Source organism: Saccopteryx leptura, chromosome 5 (genome assembly GCF_036850995.1).
Source record: "Saccopteryx leptura isolate mSacLep1 chromosome 5, mSacLep1_pri_phased_curated, whole genome shotgun sequence".
Classification (NCBI taxonomy): domain Eukaryota; kingdom Metazoa; phylum Chordata; class Mammalia; order Chiroptera; family Emballonuridae; genus Saccopteryx; species Saccopteryx leptura.
The window spans coordinates 144,766,017-144,781,565 of NC_089507.1; the positions used below are offsets into that span (position 1 = coordinate 144,766,017).

General features: G+C 49.3%; 1 protein-coding gene across 8 annotated transcripts in view; it reads right to left on the reverse strand.

Annotated features, from left to right (window-relative positions):
* MYT1L (myelin transcription factor 1 like) overlaps positions 1-15,549 on the reverse strand; it is a 364,482-nt gene that overhangs the window by 121,077 nt on the left and 227,856 nt on the right. For all 8 annotated transcript variants that reach the window (XM_066385811.1, XM_066385810.1, XM_066385808.1 and 5 more), the window contains 5 exons: positions 12,984-13,141; positions 12,478-12,635; positions 3,165-3,219; positions 2,956-2,989; positions 2,610-2,672 (listed from right to left, as the gene is read on the reverse strand). In XM_066385811.1, coding sequence (XP_066241908.1) covers positions 2,610-2,672; positions 2,956-2,989; positions 3,165-3,219 — 152 coding nt within the window. In that variant the 5' untranslated portion in view covers positions 12,478-12,635; positions 12,984-13,141. The remainder of the gene's footprint in view (positions 1-2,609; positions 2,673-2,955; positions 2,990-3,164; positions 3,220-12,477; positions 12,636-12,983; positions 13,142-15,549) is intronic.

Genomic DNA, 15,549 nt, shown 5'->3' on the forward strand with positions numbered 1-15,549 from the left:
GGCCCACAGTCAAGGCACATATGAGAAAGCAATCAAGAATAACTAAGGTGCCACAACAAAAAACTGATGATTGATGCTTCTCATCTCTTTCCGTTCCTGTCTGTCTGTCCCTATCTATCCCTCTCTCTGACTCTCTCTCTGACTCTCTCTCTGTAAAAAAAAAAAAAAAAGAAAAAAAAAATTACTGACAACATGTAGACATCAAAAGATAAAACTCAGAAAAACTCAAAACCCCAGAAAGTCTCACTTGATACCTCAAGGTGATGCTTCTGAGTGAGCGGACGTTCACCTGGTCAGTTTTACTGCCACGCTCCACGTCAGAGCCGAGGGAATGACATCCATCGTGCTCAGCAATCTGTCCAAAGCGGCTCTTGAGTGCTGGAGGGGAAACTGACCTGCGTATACCTTTTACATCTCCCGCTTAGCTATTTACCTCAAAATATTAGGAATTCTAGCAATCACACACCACACGGTAAAAGTTAGAATATTCTTAAAAATTAAGTTAAAAATTTTTTGGAAGGTTTTCCGATTTGAAAGTTTCTGTGACTCTCCCTAAAATACCGTCTTCTCAGCTCCTGTGAGATCCAGGGCATTTGTGCCCACGTCAGCAACGTGTCTTGAGGCCATGCCACAGTACTCCTAGCCCATGTCTAAGCACCTGTCTTCACGCAGGGCCCGGAGTCTCTGAGGCTGGCGCACGCACAGCCCATAGGGACACATCTGTTCACAGCCGCACTGAGCATACCTTGGCAGGAACACAAGTGTCTGAGATAATTCATTGAAAACTTCATGATTTTTTTCCTGCAAAACTATGGTTATAAAATTATATCTAAGGCCTTGGCTGGTTGGCTTTGTGGTAGAACATTGGCCCGGCATGTGGAAGTTCCGGGTTCAATTCCCAGTCAGGGTACACAGGAGAAGTGCCCATCTGCTTCTCCACCCTTCCCATTCACCTTTCTCTCTCTCTTGATCTTTCTTTCCCCTCCTGCAGTCAAGGCTCCATTGGTTCAAGTGAGTTGGCCTGGGTGCTGAGAACTGCTCCATGGCCTCCACCTCAGGTGCTAAAATAGCTTGGTTGCCGAGCAAAGGAGCAGCAGCATCACCAAAGGGGCAGAGCATCACCCCCTAGTGGGCTTCCTGAGTGGATCCCAGTTGGGGTGCATGCGGGAGTCTGTGTCTCTGCCTCCTGGCCTCTCACTTGATTAAAAAAATTATATCTAGCTGATACCTAATTAAAATCTTTTAGCCAAATTTAATAATTTATTTAACAGTATGATAAAATTTAACTATTGACTAATCAAGAGATGATTAGGGGAAAATTAGATTTTCACTCATGTTTTGCTAACCTATTTTTCACTGAAAACATAAATAATGTTTTTTATAACATTTTTAGATTAAGATTTATATTAATACTTCTTCATAAAATAGCATCAATATTTTAAATAAACTAAGTTACATAGTTCAATAATTTACTCTTTTATACAGTAACGATACTAATATAATAAATCAAATTTAATATATTAAGTCACAAAATTTCCTTAAAAAAAGGATGTTCTATTCCTTTGATATGTATGTAACAGAAGCCAGATGACCACTTCATCACAGATGCTGATTAAAAACTCCCCGCCACCTTAAATGCTCGTATGGGGATTTGGGGAGTAATATGTAATTTTGGCCTTAATTTTACTAAGGGACATTCAAAATAACTGATGTTACCCATCAATCAGTGTTTAGCTGAAAAGAACATCAAGTGCAGCCAGAAAAGGAAGGCCGCCCTGGTGCTGTGGGCACCCTGCTTTGGCATCTGAGCTTGGAAACGTGGGCCTGGTGGGTTGAATGACCTTGGTCCCAGCAACCCAAGTTGTGACAATTCACTAAACATCCATTATGGCCTGCAAATGCTTCCACCCCGTCACAACGAAAACTGCATTGCAGGGTCACAGAGAGTGTGTCTGAAGGGCTCCCCCACGACCTGCTCAGCCTCCGGCGTGCATGACACAGCTCTGCTGAGGAGTGTCACAGCAGTCATCACCTGGCCACCCACCCTCTAGGTGTTCCTTGCCCGTCTCCCTGAGCAACCTAGCTCCCAGCACTTATGAGAATAAGACAGCCCTTCAGGACGAGAAACTCTCCTGAGACAATCCGTCCTGTCCCCTCCCACTGCCCCCGCCCCCCAACTGGGCTCGGTTTCTTGTCCTGGGACTAACTGTTCAATTACAGAAGCCACGTTCCTGCAGGAAGACGTGAAAGCCACACTGTGATTTACCATGCTGCAGCTGCTGGCGTGAAAGAACGGGGAAGGAGAAAGGAGCCTTCATAGTGACAGTGCGGGAGGGTGTCAGCGAGCTGTCCTCATGCATGTGGCACAATCAGGTTCAGGCTGACCTTACCTTATGTCATCATAGGTATTATCATAAATTCTGCCCCATGAAATGAACAGAATGGCTGATGTGTTGAGAACCCATGCAAGAACAATGACTGAGCTCATGTCAGAGGGAAAACAAAGGACAACACGCAGGTTCTCCAAGAACACCTGCCCACTCGTGGTCACCACGAGGTTGAGTCCGTAAGTCAGGAGAGACATACAATATAGAAAAATGCAGGCCTACCTTCTGTGTCTTGCATATTTGCCACTAACGTGACCACTGCCATCACAGCCAGGAGTAGGACAGCTGCAACAGGAAAGAATTAATTACACGGGTGCCACATGCCACAGGCAGGTTAGATCGAAAGCTGCAGTGACATCAGAGAAGAGGACCACACACATGGACAGAGAGAAACCCAAAACCTGGAGGGGGGTGTCAGGGATGCTTTTTATGAGCATGTTTTGGGGGAGGTCATCTCGTCAGTGCAGCGGGTGTGAGCAAGCCGCCACGAGCTCGGGAGCAGTCCGCCTGCGAGAGGGCGTGGACTTTCTAGTGCTAACGGGGACATATTTACCCACAGAGCACTGACCTGAACAACTCCTGTATGGCTGGTTCCACAGGGACTGCAGAGAGAGGGAAACATAAAAATGCGTCATCTACCACAGCACCCTCCTCCACAGAACATTCCCGCGAGGGTGTTGGCAAGGCAGCGGTCAGCATGAACCGAGCAAACGGCTTCCACAGGATGAAGGTGGCCCCGTGCGGAACCTCCAGGGACTCAGGGAAGCGTGGACATACCTCGAACCCCTTTGGACCGTGTGCGATGACGCTTCTCCTCGGAGTCCACCTCCATCTGGGGATAGATTAGCAGGCGGTCAGTGTCCTTCTCCTGCACGCTGAGGCCAGCAGGGCATGAGCTGTGCCCTGGCATTTTAGGACAGTGTTTTAATCGTTTCCATCTGTGCAGGGAGGTTTCTCTACAAGGGGCTCTGAGGAGGAAAGCGTCAGGCAATTCAAATGCATTAGAAATAACAGGCCAGACCTTGACCTTGCGGGGAGCGCTGATGCGGTGGCTGCCTCTGTGACGAGCCCCTCTGCTGAAGGACTGGCCAGGATGCATCTGGGTTGAACTTTACACCAAGACTGTCACAGCCAGTGCATTTGCAGGAAGGTTCACACTTCTATTTGTGCCATGTCTGGGTTCTCCCGAACCTGGGAGGTACGCTCTGCCCACGCAGGTAAGTGAGGAGTGGGTGTCACAGGACAGTGCTGTGCCTGGGACACTCTCACTCTCCTCTGGTTCCCAGGGTGCAACTGCTACCCACCCTGGTCTAAGCTGTGAGCAAGCCTGTTAGGGACACAGGCTGCTTGCTTGTGGTCACCCACTTCTCACACTGGGAGACTGTGAAGTGCTTCCAGGTATGGCCCTGCACAAGCCTCACAGCCCTGTAAGGAAGGCGTCTTCACTACATCTAACAGAGCTGGCACGCCCACGATCATCCAAACAGCGTGGGTGCAGGGCCCTGAAACCCAGACGCCCGTCTGTCTTTACACCAGGGACACACTGCTGGATGGGGTGCTGCAGTGTGTCATGTGCCACCCACGCCCACACGTGGGTGTAATTCTATGCAGGGGAGACACCAGCTCGTGCAGTGAGGCCGGCACAGGGAGCAGTAAGACGAGAGGCAGGTCCTGGTGACAGGAGCACAACCGCTTACCCCTGGCGTGACCTCTGTGCCCCACCTGAGGTGACCAGAGCTGCCATAAAGTGAGACCTACACACAGTCACACTTCCCTGCCTGTGACAACTGAGGTCACATGGGTGAAGACCTGTTGGATGCGGGCGTCAGAGGAACTGACTGAGCAGAGCAGAGCAGACTCCCTGTTCATCTGCCGCTGGCCAGGCGCAGCATCCACAGACAGTACACGATGGCCCCACCGCATCACACGACAGCTGCCTGTCTACCCTTTGGGTCAACTGACCTGCAGTGTCTGCCACTGCTGCGCACCAAGTGTGGTGCTGGGGAATGATCATCACGTGTCACGAACAACATACACTCACCCAGCGGGCTCAACGTCTTTCCGTGGGAGATGTAGCTATTCAGATACAAGACTGAGATTCACTAAAGGAAGAATCGCAGAAAACGAGGAGCCAGTGTGGAGCGGATCACTGTGGGGGGCTCTCTGGGGAAGGCTGTGATACTGACGGGTCACTCAGGCAGGCCAGGAAGGAGCAGACTGCACCTGAGCTCATGCAGAGACCCTGACATGGCTATTCGTGAAGGAAAGAGGCCATTTGCTGGGATGACAGCAGGTCAAGGAGGTGGCAGATCAGTACCAAGAAGATGTGTATGGGAGGATAGGGGGAAGAGAAGAGAGAGCTGGGGCAAGGGGGAGGGGCACTTTGGAGGCCAGGGTGGACCTGGAGGGGGGTCACAGTCAACCCAGGGGCAATGCAGGTGTCATTTCTTGAGCACAGTGGTGGTGGGTGTGTGTGCGGGGAAGCATACCTCACAAGCGTATTTTAGGAAGTAACTGATGAGTGGGCTGAGAGACTGAGGGGGAAGGGGGGCTTGAGTGAGGTCAGGAGAACTGAGAGATGACCGTCACCTAAGGAGCAGGGCCACCACAGCGCCTCCAACACGTCTATGTGGAGTCCTGGACTGCTGTGCAGTCCAGGGAAGAGAGAGGTATAGGGCAGACATGAGCAGAGGAGATGTGGAAGGAGAGGCCACATAAGGCAGTGTCATGGTCTCCTGTCCTTCCTCTGTCATTCAAGCGTGCACAGGGCCCAGAACCTGAGCGCAGGCACACTGAGGGTCCACGGGGTGTCCACAGCCCCGGGTGACCGGCACACTCTCACATAAGAGCTCCCCAAGCACCACACGCCAGCAAAGCCCATCAGGACAGGAGGACGTGAGAAAAAATGTGCTGAGCACTGAAGGTGGTGGGGACACCCTGTCACTCCGTGGGATGCTGGGCACCTGTCAGAGCACTGGGGACATTGAGAAGACGGGTGAAATCTGCTCTTTCAGGAGTTCAGAATTCAGAGAAACTGCCGAGGAATAGGCTGAGAGATACCCTCAGCTTGGGAGGCCTGTACACGGAGGGCTGCATCTGACCAGTCCTGGGAGTGGACAGAGGTTTCATTGTACAGCTGAACATTAAGCTGAGTTTGGAAGGTTTATTGCAGGTTTCAGGTTTGGAAGGTTTATTGCAGGTTTCAGTGTGTGTTTATGTGTGTGTGTGTGTGTGTGGAGGGGGGGTGTTCCAGGTAAAAGGGACGGGGTGTGCAAAGGCCCTGAGGCTGCAGCACAACTGCGTGCTCCAGGGCTGCGAGGCGAGGTCAGGCTGGAGGGCCCTCTGGGGCTTCCCTCAGGAGGGTGCAGGCCACCTCTCCCATGGACACGTGCACAGTGCCTGGTGACCGTACCTGTCACTGCCGGCTGCAGCCTGGGAGGGGAGTGAGGCTGCTCTCCTCTGTGGGTACAATACCGAAAAAGCTGGCCTCTTCACTAATCACTCATGTGGTTTGGTAAAACCTGTTTTATTCTTTATTTTAAAAACTTCAACCCACTCTTTTTTATGTAGGGACAACCTTATCTTCCTACAGATGCATCGACCATTCTACCATAAATCACTCATTGAATAAACACTCCCCACTAGTCCAAAGTGTCCCTCTTACTACTGCCAACGTCCCCACCACAGTGCAGCCCCAGAGGGGCAACTCCTGAGTAAAGTCATCCACAGCGCGCCCTGCTGAAATTTCTGGGCTTGGAACACAGTCTGTGCTCAGGTAAACCAGCCCCTGTATGTGGAGGGCTTCACGGGACAACTTACAAGAGAATGTCTAGAAGAGCACCAGTGTATGGTAGACACACTAAATGGTGGTCTCTTCTCTTCTCTGCTGCTAATGAGACCATACAATGAGTTTTCAAAACTGATTTAAATTTTCCTTCAACACAGATGTTTCAAAATGTGCAAACAGTCGGGGAGGTTCAGATTAAGCAGGAAGCATAAACAGTCGGGGAGGTTCAGATTAAGCAGGAAGCATAAAAGTCGGGGAGGTTCAGATTAAGCAGGAAGCATAATAGTCGGGGAGGTTCAGATTAAGCAGGAAGCATAAAAGTTGGGGAGGTTCAGATTAAGCAGGAAGCATAAAAGTCGGGGAGGTTCAGATTAAGCAGGAAGCATAAAAGTCGGGAGGTTCAGATTAAGCAGGAAGCATAAAAGTCGGGAGGTTCAGATTAAGCAGGAAGCATAAAAGTCGGGGAGGTTCAGATTAAGCAGGAAGCATAAAAGTCGGGGAGGTTCAGATTAAGCAGGAAGCATAAAAGTTGGGGAGGTTCAGATTAAGCAGGAAGCATAAAAGTCGGGGAGGTTCAGATTAAGCAGGAAGCATGAACAGTCGGGGAGGTTCAGATTAAGCAGGAAGCATAAATTCAGGGCCCAAAATGTGAGGAGGGTTTTCATCTTCCAACTTTTACACCTAAAAGTGTCAGGTCAAGAGGCCACTTCACACCTAGGGCTCTTCACACGTGTGGTTTCCTCCGGAATCCGTCCTCCTTCAACCCTGCCTGTCTTCTGTCCCTGTGCCCGCCCCGCCCTGCCCGTGCCCACCTGCCATTCTGAAGAGAAGGCTATTTCCAGCTGGCAACGGAAGCACCAGGTGACCTGTAGCTCTGAATAGCTCCTTCTGCGGTTCTGCGATCAGTGCTGGGGGGCTGCGTTTGGTGACGCCGTGCAGGGCCGCAGCCTCACCCTGACACATCGGCGCTCATCCTTCCTGGAAGTGGAGCACACTACACCTCTTGTCGCTGCCTGGTTCCTGATTCTGTCCAGTGTTCCGTTGAGAGACATCATTCTTCAAGGGCTACTTCTGCATTAACTCTTCTATTTTTAAGTTTAGTACTTATTTTTATAAGGCTAGGTTTTTGTGGGAACGCCAAATGATTTTATACTTAAAGAAAAGTCTTGAATTTTAAAAATTTACTTTTGAAGCAAGGGAAGCTACCAGAATGACCTGAAGAGTGAGCGAGAGAGTCATGCTGTAAAATGCAAACTCTGGACTTGGAATCAGGATCTCTTTTAGGACTTGGATTTCCCTCTGTCTTCCTCTTGGACAAAGTGCACACTCTCCTCAGGTTAAGTGAAGATAACAGCATATAGGCTCCATCAAAAACTCACACACTCAGTGGGTTTCTTCCAGTCCCTGGGGCTGCTCTGGGACTGTGGAGCCACAATAGTGGACCGGTGGAGGGGGGTCTGTGACCTGCTCTCCTTCCTGCAGGAACAGGGCGAAGGGACAGGTGGGTCGCAGTCCCCGCGGTGGACTGCTCTGACCTGCCAGAGAGCTTCCCCCTTCCTTCCCACAGCCACTCCTCAATTATTCAGGAAGCAATTGCCAATTTTGTTAATTAGCCAGGTCCTATCTTTCACCTCCTGTGGCTCAACCTTTGGTCACTTCACCGCTCATTAGTACCGTGAAAAAGAGCAGACTGCAGAGGGCAGAGCGGAAGCTCAGCAGGCCAAGCTGTGTGACTGGGACGTGCCCGAGAGGACAGAGACGGACAGAAGAGCCCCTGTGCTCTGCGAGAGCAGCGTGCAGACGCCGATGCCCACAGAGGCTTCCCGCACCTTGTTCCTGCGATTCCTGTCTCCTAAGTAACGGAGACCTGGCCTGACATGGACGACTCCCAGGACACAAAAGAACCCATCTGCAAAGGTCAGCAAGAATCAGAAACCCGGTGCTGTCATCGTCCTTGAACAGTGCTTAGATAAAGTACGATAAATAAAAATTCTTTTCCAAAATATGACAAAATTTTCTGTTCTAGTGAAATTAATGTAGTGCAAATATGTTAAAATTTAGGATTTCTGTTCCTATTTACATTAAAAGAACAGATGGCATTATCGTTCAGAGGTTGCAAAGCGAGAAGAAATTAGTGGGCTTGTAGTTCATGGCATCACGGTTGACAATTTTCAATTTTAGTTTTCCAACCTCATAGGATGAGAATATGGAAAACCAGGCAAAGAGAAGAGGAAGAGCCTTGGTCTGTCTGCCCTGTTCTCTCCTTTGTCTGCTGCCCCCATGCCCTCTTCAGTGAGGGTGGCAGCCGTGAGACAGTCCTCAGAGGAAGAGGCCTCTTCACACTGAGCTGCGCATGGCTTGGGGATGGCAGGGTCAGGGCCAATGAGGCAGAAATGACAGAAATGATAAGTGAGAAAATAGGAATTCTGGGCAAAGCCAGAACACGACACGCAGCTGATGTCCACCTGCTGGGACTGTGGAGGAGTGGAGCGTTCAGCTCAGTTCCGAGTCCCCAGGCTTCAAGCTTCAAGATCACCATACGTGCCCTCCCGCCCTGCCCTCGCTGGTCTTGTGAGGTCCCCACAGGTCATTCTGCCCCTCTACTTTCCACCCTTGCTCTCCGCTCACCTACGGTGACTGTCACATCTCTCCTCAGCAGTGTCAGCAGCTCCGTCAGGCACCCTGTTGGACGTCACTTAAAATCTGTTTCAGAGGCCACCGGGACCTATTCCTTTATCCCCAGGGCCTTATCAATCCCCACCCTCAGTAAGGCATGCGACGCTTCTGCCCACTTCTGATTCCCGGGCTTGGTCTGAGTCTGTCTCAGGTCCACGCACACTCAGGACACATCTCTGCTGCTCGTCAGGTGGGCTTGGACCAGGTTCGGTGACAGTGACCGCTCATGTACACCTTGAGTCCACGTGTCTAGCTGAATCCAAAGGATCTCTGTCTCACATCCAGGTCACTGAAAACCACATTCGCTTTATTTCTCTCCAGCACAGGGGCCGCGGGGACGTCTCTTCTCCTGGCCTGCTGTCAGTCACCGCTCTGCCCGCCCTCTCGGCCTTGATGCCTCTCCTCCTCGCACACCTGCTTCCCTGCTTCAGGGTCAGAAGCTTCTCTTCTGTTCTCTTCGGCAACCTCGTGAGGAGAGTCTGCAACCTATCGCAGAGATCCCGCGATTCCTAGTGCTTGTTTCCCGATGAAACGGAGCCATCACTCACTCGGAAGCCTCGGTCCCTCCTCGTTCCTCCACCACATAATCATCACACTCCAGGCTGGGTGGCTGCAGCTCCTGCTGCTAGTCCTTCCCACCTCCCGGGACGCCCCCAAGGGCACCCTGACTTGTCTCTGGGTGCTTGTCCTTCACCATTGTGCTTCCTTGCCAACCCACTCTATGTACAACTGTGACATTTCCATCAATTTCCATCATGGAAGAATCCAAAACAGTTACCAGCTCAAGTCCAAGCAGCAGTGTCTGTCTTTCCTTCCTTTGCCCCAGAAATACACGGGGACACAGGGGCTGTGCCATGGGGAACAGACAGCACTGACCCTGGCCTGTCCACCTGCAGCTGCTCTGCTTGTCCACAGGGAACCCGTGTGCTCTGCTCCCCAAACACGGTGGGCACACTAGCCACTGTCTTTCTGTGTGCTCACTGCTTACAAACGTGGGCTTGTCAGACACAAACTGTATGTTAGGTGCACTTTTTTACCTATCAAAAGTCACAGCATCTCTCCAGGTACGTGCTTGTGGGTTAGGCTCATTTTTTGAATGGACATGTGATATTCCCCAGAATGCATATACATGTACTGTAATTTATCTAACCATTCTGGTGAATTCCCCTTGTAATGGACATTCAGGTTATTTCATTTCAGATTTTTGCTTTATTCCACTATAAAAGGTGCAATAAATATCATATATATCTTTGTGCATTATTTTCATAATATGATTTTCTAAAATGATATTGTCAGTACCATTAGAAAGTGCAGAAATATGTGTTTTTAGTACTCTAGGAAGACGGCCATCTTTCTAGGTGCCTCCCCTGTGAGTGATGGACACAGCTTGTCCCTCTGCCCTCCCCTTTCCCGAGCACGCACAGGCAGCGCACACATGCCAGGGCAGCACGCTGGCCCCAGCCATTCCTCTGCTGTGAACTTATTATTTCCACCCTTTCCTGATTTGTCTTCTCTCTACGAGTTCCACATCAATGCGTAACAGCTCTTTGTACATTAAAGTGTTAAACGCTTTGTGCGTCTTATCTGTTGCAAGTATTTTCTTCTAGCTTATTTATTTATTCATTTATTTTTTACATTACTGGTGGTGACTGTCCCATCTATACGTCAAACACATAGGTCAGCCAACAGCAGCCGCGACCTCCCAGGCAGGCTGTGCATCTGAGGCCTGCAGTCTGTGTGCCGGGGCTGCGGGCGCAGCCATCCCACAGGGAGGCTCCTTCCCTTGCTGCCTGCCCACCTGCCTCCAGCAGGCGGGCAGACATGAACAGAAAAAGGAGGGCACAGGGGAGGAGAGAACTGCTCTGGGCAGCGCAGGGTCCCATGCCTGTGAGGTGTCCCAGGGGAGCTATGCGCTGGGCCACGTCCCCACCTTGATGTCTCCCTGCTGAAGTACTGATAAAGTCGGTGCAAAAAACAAAATTCAAAGATTCAAATACGTTTTGACATAGGAAAATAATAAGAGTTATTAATATTAAATATTATTTATATTAGACTAGAAATGTTAAATTTTAATAGAAATTTAATTTAATAGAAAAATTAAATTATCCTTGTGATTGTGTAGTTTATAATTTTTTTCTTTTTCAAATTCAGTGTTTTAAAAAATCTCTTATTTTTTAAGGAGTAGACAAGACTAAAAGAATAAAGAACAGAAACATTACGGAAGCTCATGTCCAATAGTGATAGAATGTGCAGTCAGTCTGTGAACTACGTTTGTGTTCACGAGAGATAAAACACACTATCGCACAGAAAATTTTCAGAAATTAAAATGTCTCAGACATTATTAAGTGGGCAACATATATGACTTTTAGAGAGAAAGGGCTGGGACTGGAATCTAAACACTGGGGTTTATTTTTCTCCACTGCCTCTTCACCCTGTGAGACGTGCTCTCAGCAGCTGCACAAGGTTTCCAGAAAGAATGTGTTCCAAATGCTCTGGGGAGGCCAGCGGGAGGGAAGGCACATCTGGTACGCTGCACACCACCTCTGGCAGGAGAGAGGTGCCCCCAGCGCCTATGACTGCATGGCCTCCACGCGGTCTTGCACCTCGCTGTCCAGCCTCACCAGACTGTCAGTGCTGGCATCTGAATGTCAGCATGTCCTTCTCCATGGGAGAAGACCCCACTAATGAGACACATCCCCACAGCAAGGAGCTCCACAGGGCAGGAGCTGACATAGAATACGCCTACAGAGGAAAAGCCACCAGGATAGGAGAGAAGCTGAAGAGCCAGCCTATAAGGGGGCGAGGAGGAGAGAGCTCCGGAAGGGAAGTGGGGAAGGGAGATGGGGAAGGGGTCATGGAAGAGGGATGGGGAAGGGCGAAGGAAGGGGGAAGCATAAAGCTGGGACAACAGGGTGTGAAGTGAAGGGGACATTGGATGCCGTCTGGCTCTCACTGGACCTCACTGGGAAGTGGTCCAGCCTACGAGGTAAAAGTGTCTAGCTGGGGCCCGCCCATCAGGTGGCAGATATGAGAAGGCTGAATGGTGCTCCAAACCCTGCGGGCCTCTCTTGTCTGAACATGGAGCTCACAAGGTGGCAGTGGAATTCTGAGGAGACGTATCAGGAGGAAAGCAGGAAGACAGCTGCACCCCCACAGACTCTGCCATAGACGGGCCACAGGGAAAGCACTGCCCAGCACTGACCCCAAGGAGCAGAGGCAGGTGAGAGCTTGTGGGGGCAAAGAAAGAAAGCTGCTCTCTTCTTGTTTAAACCCCAGGACAGGGAGGTGTGCTCATCAGAGAGGGCAGGTGACAGGCGTGAAAGAAGAGGGCAGCGGGGTAGGAGTAGTGCTGGGGGTGGGGGGCTCTCGCGGAGGAAAGCAGAGACACTCAGGTAGGGTGGGAGCAGAGAGAAGGTGGGGCCCAGAGGCCCGATGAGGGCGGCAGCTATGGCCCCATAGGATGCAGTCTGCTGACAGTGGTCCAGACCAGACGTCTAGCCTGTGCCGGGACCTGTGACGCCGGCTGGTCCCTCACATGCGTGCACAGGGCACGCAGCCTGCCATGAGGATGGGCCGTGCCCTCTCGGTGTGGACTGCACATTCCCTGTGAAGGGTGCCATGCTTTACCTTGTGGGGGGTCTTCTCTCCCAGGAGCGGAGGCAGCGTGACTCCGTGGGCAGGACACAGGCCCAGGGTCAGGGTTCTCTCTAGGCTCTAATCCTGGTCCTCTCCAGCTTGTTACTATGGTGAAGTCACTTAATTTCTCTGTGCCTCGATTTCTCCATCTGTAAAACATGAACAGCAAGGTAAAGGACCCAGTGGTTGCACTAGCACATCAGGAAGAAACGTGAATGGAGAACATGTCCTTTGCAATGGTCAAGAGGGACCCTCGGCTTCCTCCAGGACCAAACGTCTCCTGTCCTATCCATGCACAGGTTCTCTTTATGAATCATTCTCCCCAGACTCGGGGCCTGCTCTTCTGGCTCTGAGAAAGGGTCTCCCCGGGACAGGCGCAGGTGGCCCCGTCTGGGAGGCTTCTTCCTGCCAGCCGAGTCAGCTATGCGTGTATGAGCTGTTCTGCGCTCCCTGAGCACACTCTGGTTCTGGGGCCCAGGGCCTCCAGGCATCCTTACATGGCTGTCCTTTCTGAGTCTGGGCTGGAAGCAGCCTACACGCAGCATGGCAGCAGCGATCCGACCCGGAGTCCGCACGTCATCCTCACGAAGTCTGTGATCTGTCCGGGCACTGCAGGGGCTAGATGGATGTGCTGGTCTCCGTAAAGTGTATAGAACTAGAAAAGTTTAAGAACATTACTTTCATGTCCATTATGTCATTCATCCATCAAACAAACTTTCTGCTACTTTTATGAATGAAGAAACTGTCACAAAGAGAAATTCAAATATTTGCTCAAAGCTACCCTGCTAGTCAGAGACAGCACCATGACTGAAACCTCGCTCTCACTGGCAAATCTAGGACCCCTCCTGATGTCTCAAGTCCTGTTCAGACTCACCCCCAGGCTGAGACATGGTGAGAATGTGGTCCCATGGCCCCAGGGGAGCCTCTGCGGGTGGCATTGTGGGCACCTCCTGACAGCTGCCATGCGTATTAACTCCAAGGGGCCCGTTCACTCAGGATGCAGTGCCTCCTGCTCGGGTTCCTTGCAGAAGTAAACCTCTCTGGGCTGTTCTAAACCCCCACAGGTCAAGTGAACCAGGAGTGTGGTGATGCTCAGACATGATGCACTCAGGAATTCACAGGGTAACATTGACATTTCAGTTAATCAACCAATGTAACAGACAATGTCTCACATAGAATTAAAGTATTACATCAACTGTCTTTGTAATTCCTCATCTGAATAACAGGCAACTAGACAGTCACATGAAGTAAGTGGCCCAGGCCCTTCTCAGAACTGGGCAGTCCCTTCCTGTTCCTGGGAACCGGGCCTTGTCTGCATCTGTTGACCTTGGGGAGCTGTGCTGTCAGTCCTTACTTGTGTATGTAATTTTCTGATGGAATGATTTATCCACACAGGCAGTGACTAAGTGTTTGAACACACGTGTCTTGACAAGAACACAAGGATTTATTAGCTTACAGAAGACTTAAAATAATAGGTTCCAAGAAACAGAAAGAGAAAGAAATTAGACCAGGTTTGTATTTTTTTTCTTTTCAACTTTGCCACGTGAAGGAACTCCCTACTGCCTCCTTGGGCTTTAGTAATCCCCTTTTTGTTTTATGGCCCTGACCCTGGAGTGGGCACCACTCGTAGACGGGACAATTCGGCTTGTCCTTACATCTTAGGTGCCTTCACCTAGCGGTTGGTCAATATGGGTTTGTTAATTAAATGGTGGGGAAAAAAAAAGAAAAGAGAAAAAAAGAAAAAAGAAAGGAAGAGGGAAGGAGGGAGAAGTGGAGGAAGGAAGGAAGGAAAGAAAAAAGGAAATGAGTACTCTCATTAATGTGCACAGGAGGAATTCTAATCCCAGTTGACAGGATTATGTTATAAAAGTGTCTCAACCACCCAGTAAAATGCATCATGTTACTGAAGGACTACCACTTCCTACCCCATGACCTGAGTGCATTGTTTTATGAGCATTAATTTCCCAGCAGTTTTCAACCTTTAAATTAGATAATATGTAAAAGGAACTAGCTTACTGCAAATGCTCAATGAGTGGAAATACGTCTATGAATTATTACAAACACCGGTTTATTAATACACTATATAAAATCTGAGTTTCATTTACAACTGTGACGATATCAAGAGCAGCAGAGCGACGGGCAGAGCGCTCCATTCCCTGCCTGTGAGCACCATGATCAATTCAGCCAACACTTCCTGAGGCTGGACTTGAGTGACCCTTTAACACAGGACAGACAAGATACTGCTTCATAATTCCAAAAAAAGAATAAAAGAGAGAATAAAGGAAAGTTAGAATGAATAGTTACAATCTTAAATATACAGAAAAAATAAATTAGTTTGGGTATAATAAAAAGTATAAAGGAAAAATAAAAAGTATAAAGGAAAAGAAAAAAACCCCATAAAATAGTATGTTTAGATAAATTAGACATTCCATGGCCATCATTAAATTTACAAAAAAAAAAATCAACAATTGTAAAAACTACATGCAATCTATTAAAACAAGTTAATTCATTGACATGTTCAGTTTTAACACTGACATAGGCACAAGTTTGTGTTTTTAAAATAAATTTAAAAATAAAACTAAGGTTATAAAAGAGGCATTTTTCAAGCACCTAATATTCAACTAAATGTTAGCAATAGTATCAAGAAATGCATACAGAAATAGCCGATAACATTTAAGAACTGAACAACTGAATTGTATGTTAACGAGGGACAAGCAAGCTGTGGATTCCGGTCTGACTCATGGTTCTGAGCACAAATTCTGCCGGATTGGAGGTTCCATTCCCCACAGTTGTCACTTGAACCTGAAGCATATTTGCCTGTGGGTCCTGTGCTTGTGACAACAAACCACTATGTTAGATTCAGGGAGTACTGGGGCTGCCAAAGAGTGTAACTATTGAAGGAACAGGGAGTGCTGCAAAGAGTGTAACTATTGAAGGAACAGTAAGTGCTGATATGGCTCCTGTGAGGCTGGGAACAAAGAAGGTCAGAGACCCTTATCAGAAGTTTAGGTTTGAAATTCGCCACTAAGCTAAAACTGGCCCCTGTTGCTATGCCGGCCCCTG